The sequence below is a fragment of the Chiloscyllium punctatum genome, chromosome 3 (genome assembly GCF_047496795.1).
Source record: "Chiloscyllium punctatum isolate Juve2018m chromosome 3, sChiPun1.3, whole genome shotgun sequence".
Lineage (NCBI taxonomy): Eukaryota > Metazoa > Chordata > Chondrichthyes > Orectolobiformes > Hemiscylliidae > Chiloscyllium > Chiloscyllium punctatum.
The window spans coordinates 134945393-134963734 of record NC_092741.1 but is presented as its reverse complement, the minus strand read 5'-3'; the positions used below and the strand labels follow the sequence as shown (position 1 = coordinate 134963734).

General features: G+C 40.3%; 1 protein-coding gene across 1 annotated transcript in view; it reads right to left on the bottom strand.

Annotated features, from left to right (window-relative positions):
- sntg2 (syntrophin, gamma 2) overlaps nucleotides 1-18342 on the bottom strand; it is a 357280-nt gene that overhangs the window by 117593 nt on the left and 221345 nt on the right. Inside the window, exon 13 of the mRNA XM_072549107.1 lies at nucleotides 13744-13871. Within this exon, the coding sequence (XP_072405208.1) occupies nucleotides 13744-13871 (128 nt within the window). The remainder of the gene's footprint in view (nucleotides 1-13743; nucleotides 13872-18342) is intronic.

The following is an 18342-nucleotide window of genomic DNA, read 5'->3' as shown; positions in this document are numbered from 1 at the left end:
TGGTCTTTGCTGTAATAAAACAAACTTCCAATTCATGAACATACACATGTAGCAGGAACAGGCCATTTAGTCCCTTTAGCATCATTCACCACCCAATAAGATCATTGGTCTGATTTTAGCCTCACTCTCACATTTCTATTCCCCCAGATAACCTTTGACTGCCTTCTTAATCAAGAATCTATAAATCTTTTCCTTAAATTTAATGATCCTGCCTCCACTGCTCTCCCTGGGAGAAAAAGAGTTCCAAAGATTCACAGCTCAGGACAAAAATCTTCCTCAGCTCCATCATAAACAGAAGACCCCTTAATTTCTAAGTAGCATCCACTAATCATATTCTCTCCCACACATGAAACATTCTTTTGGCATTCACCCTTCCTAGGCTCCTCAGAATCATGTATGCTTTGATAAGATTACCTCTTATATTGCCAAACACCATGGACACAGTTCACGGCATCTCATAAGATCATCAACCCTCCCCCCACCACCGCACCACCTTAAGTAATCTTCTCCAAACTGACTCCAAAATGTATATCCTCTTTTAAATAAGGAGATCAAAACTGTACACAGTACTTAATGTTCTATTTAATTCTTTCAAAGCATTTCTACTTCTATACTTCATTTTCCTTATAATTCAGTCACATTCTGTCATATTATGGAGGTGCCAGTGTTGGACTGGGGTGGATAATTTTAGAAATCACATAACACCAGGTTACAGTCCAAGACTTGTTGGACTATAATTTGGTGTTGTGCAATTGTTAACTCTGTTATATTGCCATTACAGCCCTCCATTTTCATTTTATCAGCACAAACCGGCTGTAGAATAGGAGGCAGGTCTTTCCTCAAATCAAGATTATTCAGATATATTTCTGGATATCAACGTTCATGTCCAAATAGTGACAGCTAATAGATTGGCATTACCCAAATGCATCTCTTGCTTACCTATCAGAATTCACCTTCAGAATTGTCTCTAGTGAGCTGCCATCATACTGAATAGATGCCTGATCTCAACATCATAAATAAACAGTTGAAGTGAACTATGTGTTCATTGGTTTCCTGAATTAGCAACATCACGTGGGGTGAAAAAGATAATTCAGTTCATGCTTCAGAATTGTAAATGAATTACACCATGGTAACTTAATTTTTAGATTCTTAGTAATGCCTTGAAGTCAGATAAATCAATAACCTCTACAAATCTCTTGATTTTATATCCAAGTGGCTCTGAAGAAATCAAAAATTGAAAGGAATTGATGAGCTGACAAAACTTTGTAAACATCTATTCAATAAATAACAAACCATTCTAATCAGTTTATAACAATTCCAATGCCTAGATTTCCATTACTTCTGTAACTTAGATCCAAATGACTGCTTAAATGGATTTAGACTGATTCAAATGGAAAACAAATGCTCTTTTCAACCTGTTTCTCAATTGAGAGTTTATTTGCACAGCAACAGAAACAGGAGCACATTAAAAGTAGGAGCAGAAAATCTCAAAGTCTAAATGAGTTAAAATAAAAAGACACAATGAAAGGTATTCCTTGAAATGGGAACAAAATTTCAAAAGCCCTGAAAGCATCTTAAACAAAAAAAAAAGCAGAAATTGCTGGAAAAGCTCAGTAGGTCTGGCAGCACCTGTGAAGAAAAGTCACAATTAATGTTGTGGGTTCAGCGATCCATCCTCAGAACTGATGGTAGCTCGGAAAGAGTTTGTTTTCGTGCAGAAGGTAGGTGGGGGAGGGGGTAAGGGATAAACAATAGGTAGAGATCGTGACCAAAGACAGAGAACAGTTGGACAAAGGAGTGGATAACGATCAGCATAGAAGAATAAATAGCTAATAATAGGAACTACTATGGCTACCAATGGGTAGCTTGTAGTAGCAGACCGTGTGATAACAAGGAGTGGTAAGTGAGTTTGGGATAAGGACATGTTAGAAGGTGCCTTATGCCCTAAAATTGTTGAACTCGACATTGAATCCAGAGGCTATAGAGTTCCCAAACAGAAAATGAGGTACTGTTTTTTTCAACTTGCACTGAGTTTTGCTGGACAACTACAGAAAGTACCTAAATCCACTTGCACAAACTGAAGTAGGTGGGGAGTAAGATGTGACAAGTAGGAATGAAGAGAATGGTAAATTCAAGGTGCAGAACTGAGTCTGGGCAAAAATGATAGAGAGGTTATATTTGATGGCTACTAAAATGAAGGTGGTGTTACCTGAGGAACTGGCAATGACAGCCCAGTGCTGCATGTAAGTGTCTCAAGAATAATTCAAAGTCATTATTAGAAAATGGAGGAAGTGCAGTGCTGGGGTACTGAGTACAGCTCCGAAATATTATCAGCTGTTTTAACTGGCTGAAAAAAAATCCTGAGGTAGAGACCTTCTGGATTCCAAACCAGAAGAAAAAAAAACAAACTGGTGAATGAAATAGTCTGACTCATCTTGTATACTGGCCGGTCAGACCAATATGTCCATTTCCCAGTACAGAGGAATCTCGATTATCTGAAGGAAGCGAGCGGTGAGTATTTTGTTTGGTTAAATCGAATTCTGGATAATCGAATGCCGGATAACATAGTTTAGCCGAGCATCAGGACATTGCGATCTTGCTGGATAATCCGATAGTCGGATAATTGAATGCCGGGCAATTGAGGTTCCTCTGTATTCATGTTTACTCCTGCTTGTAAAGCAAGTCATGAGAACAATTGTCGAGAATGTCACTGACATGAAATGGCATTCGACAAACTAATACAAAAAAAAGTCAACATTATTTCCCAATAAATTTAAACAACTACCATCTTCAAGTATCCAAAATGACTTCAACTGAGAAAAAAGATTCAGTGGAGCACCAGTAATATGCATATCAAGAATAAATGGTGATAGCTAAAAACCTTATGATATGTCAACATTCATCAAAAAGCAAAAATAACATGATTCAATATCATTCTGTGTTTCATGGAAGGAACAGGAAAAAAAGCAAATAATATTTTAGATTGAGGTCAGATTGCAATTGAGTGAGACATAAACTGACCAAAGGAAACCGTGCAAATCTGTTCATGGGAAAAACAAGGAAAGATCAATAGGAAGTCTTCAGAGAAATAAACTGAGATATAGAGCAATTAATTCACCTATAGGGCAAGGATTCTACTTGTCAAAAAAGACAGCCATAGAAAATCAAAGTGGTAAGAGACAATGTAAAACTAAAACAAAATGCATACACAATGCAGAAAGAAATCATCTTCGTGAATGGAAATTATATAAAAGACAATTAATTTAAGTAAGGAAAGGTAGCCATGCTGTTCAATTGCTTCACAAATAAAGTAAAGGAAGAGGTCAGCATGCCAAAGAAACTACTATTAAACCAGAGTCAGAGACTTATAAATATAAGTGAGGTAAATGGAATGGAGAACAAGAAATGATCAGATACATCTCCCAAATTAGTTAAAGGATTCTACTGATTAAACAGAGAACTAAATGCAAAGATAAAACAAAATAAACAATGATGCAATGAAAAGAAGGACAGCCTGTGAGATGTATTTCAGATTTCCCAAACCTTATACAGGTGACAACTTGCCAGGCAGATCTTGGGAGCACCAATTATGTCTTCCTGTCCTTTAACCATTGAGGAACTAGAGAAAGGTTTTCAGATTAAGCTTTCCACTCCCAACAATGAAGTGAATTTAAGCAGATTTGCCAAATACACAGGATATTACAGGTAGCCGTTTGCAAATGAGACCTATAGAGTGGTGATGTCAGCCAAAGGGATTGATAATGGTAGTGTAGCAGGTACACTTAGATGACATCCTGTTCTTCCATGAGACATATACCACTTGACTTGCCTGCCTCTTCTGTTTGGCACAGAAATCCAGCACAGTTCGGAATAACTTCAAAAATAGATGAATAGTCCTTATTCCCAAAAACGAGGACCATGACTGGGAGTAGCTCAACAACTGGCATCCCATCACTACAGCCTCTGTATTACTTTGCCTTTTCACAAAGATTATAGCTAAAAGTCAAAGTGACACACAATGGAAATAAACTCAAGACTGAAGGGGGTCCTTGCTATGATTTTGAGATGCAACAGAAATATTGCCATTCAAAATATCATCAAGAGTTCAAAACAAAAGAAGAAAGATCTAGCTGTAGTTTTATGGCTCTCCAGAGGGTATTCAACTCAGTTTGATGTAAATTACTACTGAGATTGCTACACAAAGTAAACTGCCCTGGTTCTTGTAACATTAATCTCAGTTTTATACCTTAAATAATATCACCATAATTTAAGGCAACAGCAGCAAAACATTTCTCATCAAAATGGCAAGGGGTGTAAATCTGGGAGACTGCTTGTCAATAATAGTCTCTCCATTAACATCAAACAATTAACAGTTTCCACTTCCCCACTTCATGTCCATTTCTTTCTAAAAATCAGAAGACCTGGAGACTTAAAGATGAAACCTTGGCTCACATCCCACCAGGGAAAACTGAGAAATACCTAGGAGTCTGAATAGACCCTTGGACAGAAGTTGCTGAGAGTGATCAGGACGAAAAGCTGAGAAACTGAATTTCCAGTTTCATGACAGTCACTCTTCAACCTGTGCAAAAACAAAAACAAGCTTTTTAAAACACGGTATCTCGAGGTAGTATTACCACGTGATACTGTCAGAAACCTCTAAAAGTGCATTAGTTAAACTAGAGCAAATAATTTAAAATGTTGTTAAATCCTTTATATCCCACAAACTACCAAGGGCTTTCTGTACTCAAGCAATAAGCATGGAAAGCCTTAGAATGCCCAATTGGAAGATCCAAATACCACTGGCCATCGTTAAAAAAAGCACTTAAGGTGGCTTATAAACCTGTAATTCAGGCATCCCTCCGGAGGTAAAAGCAATACCAATGCCAGAAAGGATTAACAGAAACTAAACATCCTCAAGGAAATAGAACAACTTACACACCAGCTGCATTAGGACCCTCCAACACACTGCAGCACTCCTGATCTGCAAAGAGAAGAAGAAAACCTCTACAAAAGTCTTTGGCAAGAACGGATGTCCCCACAACGCCATCTACAGATGCCTGACCGACAGACAACGTGATGAGGACATGCCACAACCCAATGCCCTAACCACTCTACCTTATGTAGAAAATATCTCAGAACTGACAGCCAAATTCCTCTGACCACTCTGATTTATGGCAGCCCACAAGCCATGCTCAGACAATAGCTCACCAGAACAAACAACCCAATACCTATCATGTGCAAGACAAACACAGTGTACAAGATGAAATACTATATAGGACAATCTGGTAGACAACTACCGATCTGCATTCATGAACATCTACTAGCCACTAAATGCCATGACCAGCTATCACACAGATGTCAAGGACCACAAATTCAACTTGGACGACACAACAATAATAGGACAAGCCAAATTGACGATAGTCAGAAAATTCCTAGAAGTATGGCATTCATCTACGGACTTCAACAATAAACACATTGACCTAGACCCAGTATACCGATCACTCCGACAAACAACTGGAACCAGCAACCAGAAGCAATGGGAACAAAATCAAATAAATTTCAACTGATACAGTACAACAGTACTTCACAGAAGGCTCCACAATATTGAGGATGTCACCTAAAAAAGGGATGAAATGTCTGCAAAGCAAATTCCCAGCTCGATGAACATTCCCACAACATCTGCATCTCTGAGAAATATAGTACGGTGTTACAAGACAATAACACCGAAGAATCCAGAGTGGGGATCTCCATTCTCCCATAGATTACATTCAACAAGAAATATATGTAATGGAGGGAGTGGAAACTTGATAAATGGCTTTACCTCACCAGTCAAGGTGCAGGTATTGGATATGTAGAAAACTGCAAAGTATAGGGCACATGGCTTAACTCTGCCTATAACATCAAATTGTCCTGATTAATTACCAGCCAATTATTTTGCAATTTTTACCCTACTGTATCAATTCCAACAAGGGGAGAGCCTAACACTATTCAATCTTGTGCAGATGTGAGATGATAGTAGAAATCCTTGTGCATATCTCCAGAATGTGCCTGTTTGTAAAGAATGCAAGAACAGAACACAACAAGATTTGAGGCATGATACAGGTATTTATTACTAAATTCAATTGGACAATCCAACATGGAGACAAGAGTGATTGTAAAAGGCTGATCTCTGTGGACACCAAATACTATCTTCAAAAGAAGACTTGATTGTGGCTACAGTAAACATCACAATTTCTTGTGAGGTCCATAGTAGGATGTTGGAAAAAACATCGATCTAAGAGAAAACCAAATTTGAACACCACAGGGTGGAAATCGAAGATCTGATCAAGGCAATGAACAGAAGCATCCAAGCCTATTTATACAGTGCTATTATATTGACAAAGCAGCACCCAAAGTGGGCAGAATAAATAGCATTTTGCTGAAAAGGAGGTTGAGTTAATCTCTGGAATGCCAGGCCAGCTGACTCAACAGAAGTCCAGCAATTAATGACTGTAAACTATCTGTCTTCAATTCTACTTAAGCAGCATGTTACCAGGGCATACACTATCCTTATCAAGGCTCTGTGGCACCGTGGCAATGTCCCTTACTCTGAACCAGGAGGCCCAGGCCCATTAGCTCCAGAAGTGTGTAATACTATCTTGGAATTGCTTGTTGATTTGAAAAGGTCTGTCCCATCCTTTATCCTAAAGGATTTTGTGATGCAATGTAGTGCCTCTGCTACTGGGTCAGAAAGTCTAGGTTCAAGTTCCACCTGTATTGGAGGAGAGACTGAATAGATTGATTTAACAATAATTTCTGGAGTGCATTATTAATTTTCAATACACCCAGATTAATTTGAAACTTTAGAATTTAGATGTGCACCTTTGAGTTCTCTCTCCGTCTCCTTTTAAAGGGACTAGCACCGTTTAATTTGGTCAGATTTGCCTTTTTTGATATAACTTTATTTAACTGACTTTTCAAAAGAACTAGCTTATACCATCCTTGGGTTATTGTGGAATAGCATCTATTTCTAGGCTAGGACTGGGTTCAACTCTCTCCTCTGAGGTGTATTTAACAAGTTGAATCAGACCATCCTCTCATTCAGGTCTACAATAGTTAACAGAACATAGAAAAATGATTCAAAAACTCATCTTCCTGGTTGGGGATGGCAGACGATCACTAGGAAAAAGTAATAATATTTCAGTGATCATACCCTCACATAGAAGATTAACTACTTCCTCCTCTGCTAACACATTCTGCCCGTTTGGCATCTGACATTGTAGAGGGTGCAGCACACCACTTGAGACAGGGATCCACTGACAGCTGCTTCATGCCAAGGACACATTGACATTTTTCTTGTTCCATCTTAAATGAGCTCAGAATGACTTTTGTGCATGAGGGGCCAGAGATATTGCCAGAATATAATCCAGTGATTGGAGATGCCTTCCAAACTCCTGGATGTTGGTGGAAAGGAATTGTCCCTTCAAGTCACACAGCAATACAGGATTACACACAACACTTGCTGTCTGGGAACTTGGTGGGATAATCTAGAGATCCATGGGAGGATGTCAAGGGGAAAACGTATCCTTAATAGGACTGTGAACTTTCACATACTGTCCCAAAACATCAAGCCATTCTTATTCCAGCTGCAGGAAGTGGACTCGTGGTCACATGGACTGGGTGGCAATCATGTCCCATTAATCCTAAAGATAACAGCTGACCTTCATTTCTTTGCAAATGGATCAGTTCAGGGAGCTACTTAGGATTTCTGTGACTTTTTACAGCCCTCAATTCGTACATGCATCTGGGAAAACCCGTCAATTGATCTAGCTTCCCCTTGACACAGGGGCTTGAGCAGTGAAGGCATTAGTATTTACTGCCATTGTTGGTTTTCCACAGGTTTAGGGTGGAATTGATTGTAGCCACAGAGCAATCGGAGCACCCCATCATCAATCAGAAATATTCATCAACAGAAAAGGATTCCACTTACTTAATGTTCAAAGGGTTTGTGAGAACAACCAGCTAACGCAGAGCTGCACTTTATACCCTGAAGCTGTCACAGGTGCCAACCATTTTCAAAAGTCCTCAGCTAGGCACATCGCTCCATACCTGCCACTTTTAGGAAACCCTCAGACTAATGCTGAGTACAGATACAGTGCTGCCCATGTTTGGACCAAAGCCAATTGTGGAACAAACAGATGGTACCATACAGTATAGCCCAGAGAATTCTGTCTCAAGTGGTGCGTTGCACCTTCTACAATTTCAGATGCCAAAGGGGCTGAATGTACTGGCAGAGAAGGACATACAGCATGAACTAGCAGAAAACAAAAGGGTGCCAAGGAGTTAGTTCATTTTTTTGTGGAATTGCAACCATGTCTGCAGGGGCAGTGACCCACTCAGTCATTTCAGCCCAAGTCAGATGGGTTTGAAAGGATTACTTCCTGGTGCTATCTCTTAGAAGGATGACAACTCTATCGGCCTTGACCCTATCCAATAGCACTTGTAACAAAGTACCACTGAGGAGGCATTGTTTTGAAGCTGATGGGGTGATAAGCACCACAGGCTGATTGGATGCTCCTGACTCACAATGAATGACATCCATATGGCATTTAATGTAAATATGGCAGTAGAACTGACAATCTGCCAAGGCCAAGAATTTCCTGCTCATTCATCACATAATTCACAACTCATTCACCCAATATCTTGCTTGTAACAATGAGGTGAGAAATATGATCATGCAAGATAACTTGCCCTGTGTCCTGGCGGATGTGTTGCCACCTATGATGCCTGTCACTAGTTCGAAAATGGAAAATCCCAGCTACTGGGTCTGCACCAGGCCTCCATCTGGGCACTTATGACCATTCTCGGAGCTGCTCCTGGTAACCCTTCATGTGGTTGTTTGAGAAGGAACAGTCTAATTGCCTTTGAAATGCCTCAACTGAAACTACCTCAGCATGCTTTCATACAATCATAGAATCCGTACGCTGTGGAAACAGGCCTTTCAGCCCAACAAGTCCACACCAACCCTCTGAAGAGTAACCCTACCAGAACCATTCCCCTGCCCTATATTTACCCTTGACTAATGCACCTAAGCTACACATCTCTGGACACCAAGGGCAATTTAGCATGGCCAATTCACCTAGCCTGCACATCTTTGGATTGTGGGAGGAAACTGGAGCACCCAGAGGAAACCCACACAGACACAGGGAGAATGTGCAAACTCCACACAGAAAGTTGCCCGAGGTTGGAATCGAACCCAGGTCCCTGGCGCTGTGCGGCAGCAGTGCTAACCACTGAGCCACCATGCTGCTCTTTTCAAGGGAGTGCATTCATTTCAAGAATAGCTCTTGTGCACAGAGCACAGGGGGCTACACAAATGTAAACAATATTGTTCAGGACTTTCGAGAAAGCTGCCTGCTGATGAAAAACAATTTGTCCACACATCGTCAGATCTTCACTGATTGTGAGCACTCCTGAGGACACGAGTGCTCAGGCATAAATAAAAGTTCTTTCTACTTGATTGTCTGTGGGGAAAGTGGCAAATTTGCTATTTCTGGCAAAACAATGCATCTGTCACCTGTTTGAAGCATCTGTGCACTACTAACCAACTGGAATTTGCAGGGTCTCCTGTGGTAGTCTCAAATGAGCCTGAACCATAAAAATTGACGGCTATAACAATCATCTTCAATGCTGTACTTATCCTGGAATCACCTGCAGGTCAAATTACAGCAGGAGCCATCACTTTATCATAACCTCCTCTTGAATCTCAGCTTCCCCTGCTCTTCAGCCTGACATTACTGCAGTTAAAAGCATAAAAACAGGTGCCGTAGTCCTCAGGAAAAGGAAGAAAAGAAAAGATTTTTAAAATACTTCAAGGCATTTTCAAGTATGACAGGAGAGTATTCCTCAAGATTCAATCTTTGATCATCTCCTGTTTGTCCCTTGGAAATATCATCCAAAGTCACAATGTCAGATTATTTACGAACATAAAAACATGGAGGATGTTGGCCATTTGGTTTCCCAAGGAGGTCAGAACCTCACTAACAGCAACTAAGGGCCATTTTTGTGGTTAAGTGTTGGGGGCGAGTAAGTTAGGTGGCAACTAATATGCCACCCCCACTGAAAGATAACTCATTTAATCACCCACCAATCAGCTCATTAAGAGCCAAGAGGTGAAAATGGGTGAGTTTCTTGGTGAATCACAGGCCTCAAAATTGGCGTTCTGGAGAACCAGAAGTTGACAACCAGAGGCTGGAAACTCCTGGGTCCTTACTTTCGCCAATCCAGGCTGAGACATCGGGGCAGTCAAGTGGTGAGAGGGTAAGTTATTTTTATCACCGTGTCGCAGGGGAGAGAGGTCACCGAGTAATGGAGTCAGAGGCAAGGGCAGAGGTGTGGCTTTCAATAGACAGTTTAGATTAGGGCAATCGGAGGCACCTTTGCAAGCTGCCAGTCAGGATGCCTGGAATAATCAATCAAAAGCCACTTTTCTTTCCTAATGAGAAGGCAGATGTTCTGGGAGGTGGCAAACTGAGGCTTTTAATGACCTTTGATTGACAACTTAAGGGTCATAATTGATGTCAGATCGAGAGATCTTTTTGACCACAACTTAATGAGTGAGATGGTGAGAATGGGGTGAGTTTCTGTTCAAGTCCAACTCGCTCAATTCTTTCCTGTCTTCCCATCTCTTTCATCACTGCCAGCGTAGGGATAATTCACACCCTAAAAGTCAAACTTGCAACCATAAAAACAGAAGTTAAAGACAATTGAATCTCAGATGAAAACAAAATTAAAGGAAAGGAGAGGTCACCTCAGGAAAGAAGGGTTCACCCTGTTGGGAGCTATTTATAGGCCTCAGAATTGTTCCCGGGATGTAGAGGAAAGGATAGCAATGATGATTCTCGATAGGAGCAAGAGTAACAGGGTAGTTGTAATGGAGGTCTTTAACTTCCTCAATATTGACTGGGAATACTATAGTTGAAGTACTTTAGATGGGTCAGCTTTTGTCCAGTGTGTGTAGGAGGGTTTCCTGACACAGTATGTAGACAGGCCAACAAGGGGCGATGCCATGTTGGATTTGATACTAGGGAGAGAATCCAGCCAGGCGTTAGATTTGGGGACAGGTGAGCACTTTGGCGATAGTGAACACAATTCAGTTATGTTTACAACAGCAACGGGCAGGGATAGTTATATACCTCAAGGAAAGAGGTATAACGGGGGAAAGGCAATTATGATGTGTTTAGGCAAGATTTAGGATGCATAGGATGGGAAAAGAAACTGCAGGGGATGGACGCACTTGAAATGTGGAGTTTATTCGAGGAACAGGTACTGTGGATCCTTGATAAGTAAATACCTATCAGGCAGGGGGGTAGTTGTTGAGAGAGGGAGTCATGGTTTACTGAAGAAATTGAAGCTCTAATCAAGAAGAGGAGGAAGGCTTATGTGGGTATGAGATGTGAAGACTTAGTTAAGCCGCTTGAGAGTTATAGGTTAGCCAGAAAAGATCTAAAGACAGGACTAAGAAGAGCAAGGAGGGGACATGAGAATTTATTGGTGAATAGGATCAAAGAAAACCCTAAGGCTTTCTATAGGAATATCAGGAATGAAAGAACGACTAGAGTAAGATTAGGGCCAATCAAAGATAGCAGTGGAAAGTTGTATGTGTAATCTGAGGACATAGGGGACGCGCTTAATGATTACTTTTCATCAGTATTCACATTGGAACAAGGCAACATTACTGAGAATACAGAGATACAGGCTAGTAGATTAGATGGGATTGCAGTTGACAAAGAGGAAGTTTTAGCAATTTTGGAAGATCTGAAAATAGATAAGACCCCTGGGTAGGATGGGAATTTTCCTCGGATTTGCTGGGAGCCAGGGAGAAGATTTCAGAGCCTTTGGCTTTGATCATTATGTCATCATTGTTGACTGGAGTGGTGCTAGAAGACGGTAGTGTAGCAAATGTTGTTCCCTTGTTTAAGGAGGGGAGTCGGGACAACCCTGGTAATTATAGGCCAGTGAGCCTTACTCCGGTTGTGGGTAAGGTGTTGGAAAAAATTATAAGCGATAGGATTTATAACCATCTGGAAAGGAATAACTTGATTAGAGATAGTCAACATGGCTTTGTGAAGCGTAGGTCATGCCTAACTAACCTTATTGAGTTCTTCGTGAAAGTGACAAAACAGGTGGATAATGGTGAAGAGGTTGATGTGGTGTATATGGACTTCAGTAAGGTGTTTGATAAGGTTCCACATGGTAAGCTATTGCACTTTACAGAGTTTCAGGATTGAAGGTGATTTAGTGAACTGGATCAGAAAGTGGGTAGCTGAAAGACGACAGAGGGTGGTGGTTGATGGGAAATGTTCATCCTGGAACTCAATTACCAGTGGTATGCCACAAGGATCTGTTTTGGGGCCACTGCTGTTTGTCATTTTTATAAAAGTCTGGATGTGGGCATAGAAGGATAGGTTAGTAAATTTGCAGATAGCAGTAAGGTAGGCAGAGTTGTGGATAGTGTTGAAAGATGTTGTGGGTTACAGAGGGACATAGATAAGATGCAGAGCCGAGCAGCGAAGTGGCAAATAGAGTTTAATGTGGAAAAGTGTGAGGTAGTTCCCTTTGGAAGAAATAACAGGAATGCAGAGTACTGGGCGAATGGTAACATTCTTGGCAGTCGAGATGAACAGAGAGATCTCTGTGTCCAGGTGCATAAATCCCTGAAAGTTGCCACCCATGTATAGAGTTGTTAAAAAGGCACATGGTTGGTTGACATGGGGATTGAGTTTTGGAGGCCATGCTTCAACTGTACAAGACACTGGTAAGGCTGCACATGGAGTATTGTGTACAGTTCTGGTCACTGCATTATAAGAAGGATGTGGAAGCTTTGGAAAGGGTTCAGAGGAGATGTAGCCTGGTATGGTAGGAAGGTCTTACGAAGAAAGGCTAAGGGAACTGAGGCTGTTCTCATTGGAGAGAAGGTTGAGAGGTGACTTAATCGAGACATATAAGGTAATTAGAGGGTTAGACAAGGTGGACAGTGAGAGCCTTTTTCCTCAGATGGTGAAGGTTAATATGAGGGGACATAGCTTTAAATGGAGGAGTGATAGATTTAGGAGAGATATCAGGGGCAGTTTCTTTACTCAGAGAGTAGTCGGGGCGTTAAACGGCCTGCCTGCAGCAGAACTAAACTCACCGACATTTATGGGCAAAGGACATACATTTGGATCGTGATGGAATGGCTAGGTTAGATAGGCATCAGATTAATTTCACAGGTCGCGCAACATTGAGGGCTGAAGGGCTGTACTGCGCTATAACATTCTATGTTCTGTATTCTATATTCTAAACCTTATATCATTTTCTGGTGTTATGTATTGTGATCAACTTTCAGAGGTTTGGTGAATATTAAATGTCTCAGGAATAGTTTTGCAATTGTATCCAACTTTGTCTTCTGAGTTCATCTTTCTCAAACAGAGCAAGTTTTGCAAGACTGCTTGATTTTACATCAGCATATTTGATGCAGCTGTTTGCCAGTGCTGGTTAGATACAGAGGTACTTAGCTTCACATTGCACATCCTCTCTCTATGAACATAAACCTGATTAATCCAATGCAAACTGTCTCTTCCGATAAATTTATCCACTACATCAGACATAGAACACTTTTTCATCTTTGCAAAGGACTCTGTCCCACAGTGTACCTAAACACTCATTCAAACAATATCTGAAACGTTCCAGATTATTCAATCTTTGTCTCTCTGGATCACAAACCTTAATTGATCTGCTCCAGCTCTGTACCTTGAGACTCGAGCCATCGACAAAGGGACCGATAATGTATCAAGCCAACGCTTCTCATATTTTGGTTCATCAGCTGAAGGTGAAGAAGGTGATGATGGTGCCTGCACAGAATACATGAGAACTGTAAGAAACCCAAACTAATTTGGAAGCCACAGCAGTGCTTATGTCTGGAATAAATCACAGCACCTTACATTATTAATGTCCAGATTTCATAAATAACCAAACATAGATGAAATATAAAATTGTAAACAGCCCAGAGGTTTGTGACTCTGGGCCTTTAGATCAACCACAAAAGCAGAACTGCATGTCAACTACTGTCTGTGTGGATCTCAATATGTATTCAGACACGAGCAGAAAGCAGACATGTTAAATGTTTTATCCATTCTTTATTGAATTTCCAAATCGACATGTGAGCAGATTTTAGGAAACGATTTTGAGAAAGAGAGAAGCTTAACCCATTTTGAGATCAACTGTAGGTTAAGATCTTAAGGTCTCTGTCATCACACACAATCCCCATTAAGAATTAAGGAACATGGTTCAACAATGAAATTATTTTTTTGTTTTACAATTGTGCAATCTATCAAAAGAGTGAACTATCAAGGTTTTTGATTTTATTGGCTAGTTACGCACTAATTGACACTGTCACAGCTCAGGATGGAGAGAGGGTTTCTTATTTCATACATTAGCTGATTTAAATATTAATATATTTCCTCGGTCAGGGGTCAAATTGGTCTCCTTCAGATGCTCATTTGACTGAAGGTGTTAACATTTTCAGTGGTGACTCGATTATTTCACTATCATTTAATGTTAACTCATTTACATTATACATCTATTGTCCTATGGGAGCAGGCATTAGCACTTGACCTTCTGTATGATACATTGGAAATCAATAGATTCCAATAACTCATCAAGAAGGATTTAGTAGAAACCAATATAAAATAGAGAGCAACAGTGAATCTGTTGCTATATTGTACTGCTGTATAAACTCCAACAACACTGACACATGAATTAGGAGAAGTAGTCCATTCGGCACTTATCCACTCTGCCAATTCACCAAGTCACGGTTAATCTGTTGTGTTCCAACTTGCTCAATCCCATCTGTCCCCCAACAACCTTTGATGCTCTTACCAACCAAGAATCTATTCAATGGGCTTTAAAAATATCTAATGGTACCATTTTTGTTGCCTTCTGAGGCAGAGAGTTCCAAAGCCACACAGTCTTCAGAGAAAACAAAACCCCCCCGCATCTCTCTCCTAGTTTGAAAACAGTATCCTTTACTGATGGACTTAAGCATGAGACGAGAAGACAGAAATAAAAGTAGGTCATTTGACCCACTGAGTCTGTTCTGCCATTCAAGGAGATCACAGCTGATAATCCTCAACTCCGTCTTCCTTCCTCTTTTCCATAATTCTTGATTCTCGACATAGCCTCTTCAGCCTCTGTGGTAAAGAATTTCATCAATTCCTCACTCTCAGGACAAAAAATTATTCCTCCTCTGTCTTAAATGGGTGATCTCTCATTCTGAGATTATGTTTTATGGTCCTAGACTTTCCCAGAATTCAGATTGAAGATAAATAGGGAAAATGTTTACAGGTTACAAACTAATAGAACTAATGGTGGGACATTTTTTTAAAACTCAAATTAAGAATTAAGAAAATAGAATATAGATTTAGGGCCAGGTGATGTCTTGTACTGCATGATATGAGAGCTGGTGAACCCCATTGTGGTTCATAGTTACCACATCTGCAGCAAGTGTTGGTTGCTTGAGGAGTTCGAGCTCAGAGTTGATGAACTGGAGTCTGAACTTTAAACACTGTGACACATCAGGGACGGGGTCTTTTTCAGGATTGCAGCTGGTGACTAGTGGAGTTCTGCAGGGGTTAGTGGTTGGATCACAACTATTCACGTTATATATTAACAATCTGGATGAAGGAATTCAAAGCATTGTTGATATGTTTGCAGATGACACAAAAATAGGTGGAAGAACAGGTAATGTTCAGGAATTGGGAGCCTGCAAAAGGACTTGAACAGGCTAGATGAGTGGGCAAAGAAGTGAATCATGAAATACAAAGTGGGAAATTTATTGGTTATGCACTTTGGTAGGAAGAATTATGGTATTGAATATTTTTAAACAGGGAAAGGTTTGCAAAATCTGTAGCACAATGGAAGTCCTAGTTCAGGATTCTATTAAAGTTAATATGCAGCTTCAGTTGGCAATTAAGACGACCAAAGCAATGTTAACATTCATTTCAAAAGGTGAGAATACAAGAGCAGAAATGTACTGCTGAGGCTATATAAGGCTCTGGTCAGATTGTATTTGGACATTGTGAGCAGTTTTGGATCCTACATCTAAGGAATGATATGTTGGCATTAGAGGGGTCCAGAGGAGGTTTCCAAGAATGGTCCTAGGGAAGATGATCTTGGCATACGAGGAGAGGTTAAGGACTTTGGATCTTCACTAAGTGTCAGTGGTGGAGGGATTGGAGTTTTCTAAATTGCAACCAAGTTCACTTCTCCTTATCTAAACTCTGGTGAAAACAAGCTAAAGGTCTCCTCATAAAACAACCTGCTTATTTCAGGAATCAATCAATCTCCTCTGAACCATCTTTGAAGCATTTACATCCTTTCTTAAACAAGTAGACCGAAATGCTATACAATATTTGTGATGTGGTCTAATCAATGCCCTGTATAACTTCTTTACTTTCATGTTCAATTCCTCTTGTAATAAAAGGCAAGCATCCCACTAGATTTCTTGATGACATGCTGTACCTGCATACATGCAGCACATGTACAAAATCTCTAAGGACCCCATGCACTTCTGTATTCTTCATTGCATCAATATTGACCTATCACCTAACTTAATATTCCATCTTAATTCAGTGGAGTTACAGGTAAACAGAGTGGTAAAGAAGGCAGATACAAAAACAGAAAATCTTAGCCGGTCTGCCAGCATCCACAGTTCTTTCAGTTTTTGATTATGTGGTGATGATGATGTTTGGCATGTTCGCCTTCTTTGGTTAGTGCATTGAGTATAGGAGTTGGGGCATCATGTTGTGGCTGTACAGGGCATTGGTGAAGCCACTTTTGGAATACTGTGTTCAGTTCTGGTTTCCTTGCTATAGGAAATATGTTGTGAAATTTGAAAGGAATCAAAAAATACATACAAAATCATTGCCAGGATTGGAGAGAGACAAGTTGAGCATGCTGGGGTTTTTCCCCTTCTGGAACATTGGAGGCTGAGGGGTAACATTACAGACCTTTATAAAATCATGCTGGGCAAGGACAGGGTGAATAGCCGTGGCCTTTCTTCCCCCAGAGTAGTGGAGTCCCAACCTAAAGGGCATAGATTTAAGGTGAGAGGAGGAAGATTTGAAGAGGTACTGATGGGCAATGTTTTGACACAGAGGAAGTGGTGGAGGCTGGTACAATTACAACATTTAAAAGACATCTGGAAGGGTGCATGAATAGGAAGCATTTAGAGGGATATGGGCCAAATGCTGGCAGATGGGACTAGATTGGTTTAGGATAGCTGGTTGGCATGGACAAGTTAGACTAAGGGGTCTGTTTCTGTGCTGTACAATTCTATAACTCTCACTCAGCTTTCATACCAAGATAGTTACTTCTTGTTCAATTTAATTTGTGAGCCTTAGACCCACATTCCTCCCTTTCAAACTGCACATAAAATTCAATTTTATTATGGTCACACTGAGGTGCCTTCATTGTGAAGTAATTGATTAATGCTGTTAGATTGCACAAAACCAGATCTATTCTGGCCTGCTCTCTGGTCATTCTAGAACATATTCCTGATAGAAACTATATCAAGAGCATTCAAAGAACTTGGTTATTATTACCTCCCTGAGTTTTCCAGTTTATATGCAGGTTAAAATCAATCACATTTCTGTCCCCTTAAAAAAAAATTCATTTTGTGTAATTTATCCAATATTTTGATTATTGTTCAGAATCCTGTACATCATTCCCACCAGTGACATTTTTCACTTACTATTCCTCATGTCCACCCACACTAATTCTATACTCTAACCTTCCAAACCAGATTTTGGTCTGACCGTTGCATCAATGATAGATTAGATATGGAATGGTAGCATTTCTAAACAAGCTTCCAATTCTTGTTGAATGTCTCATACCCCTTAATATTTAGATCATCAGATCATATTTCTTCACTTCAACTTGCCCTAACTCTTATGAATGTTATGCTCATTCAGATCGGATCCTTTAGCTTTATTTGTTACATTTGTATCATTTGTCTTGACTGCTGATTTTTTTTAATGTTTGGTCTCTCAGTCCCTTTCTGCAATTTTCTTACTTGGTTTTTCCTTTGCTGTCCTACCTTGACTCTACTCATCTGATCTGCAAAAGCTTGATTCCACAGTGCCCTTGTTTACTTTAAAGCCTTCTATACTTAGCGAGTTATGTGGCTCAGAGGAACATCATTCCAAGCATGGTTCAGGTGTAGATGAGCTGAACACTGCAGACTCCGCTTTCTTTAGTCCTGAAGCAATGCCTCATGATTTGGAAATCACTTTTCCCCGCAGTCTTTGAGTGGAGCATTCACCT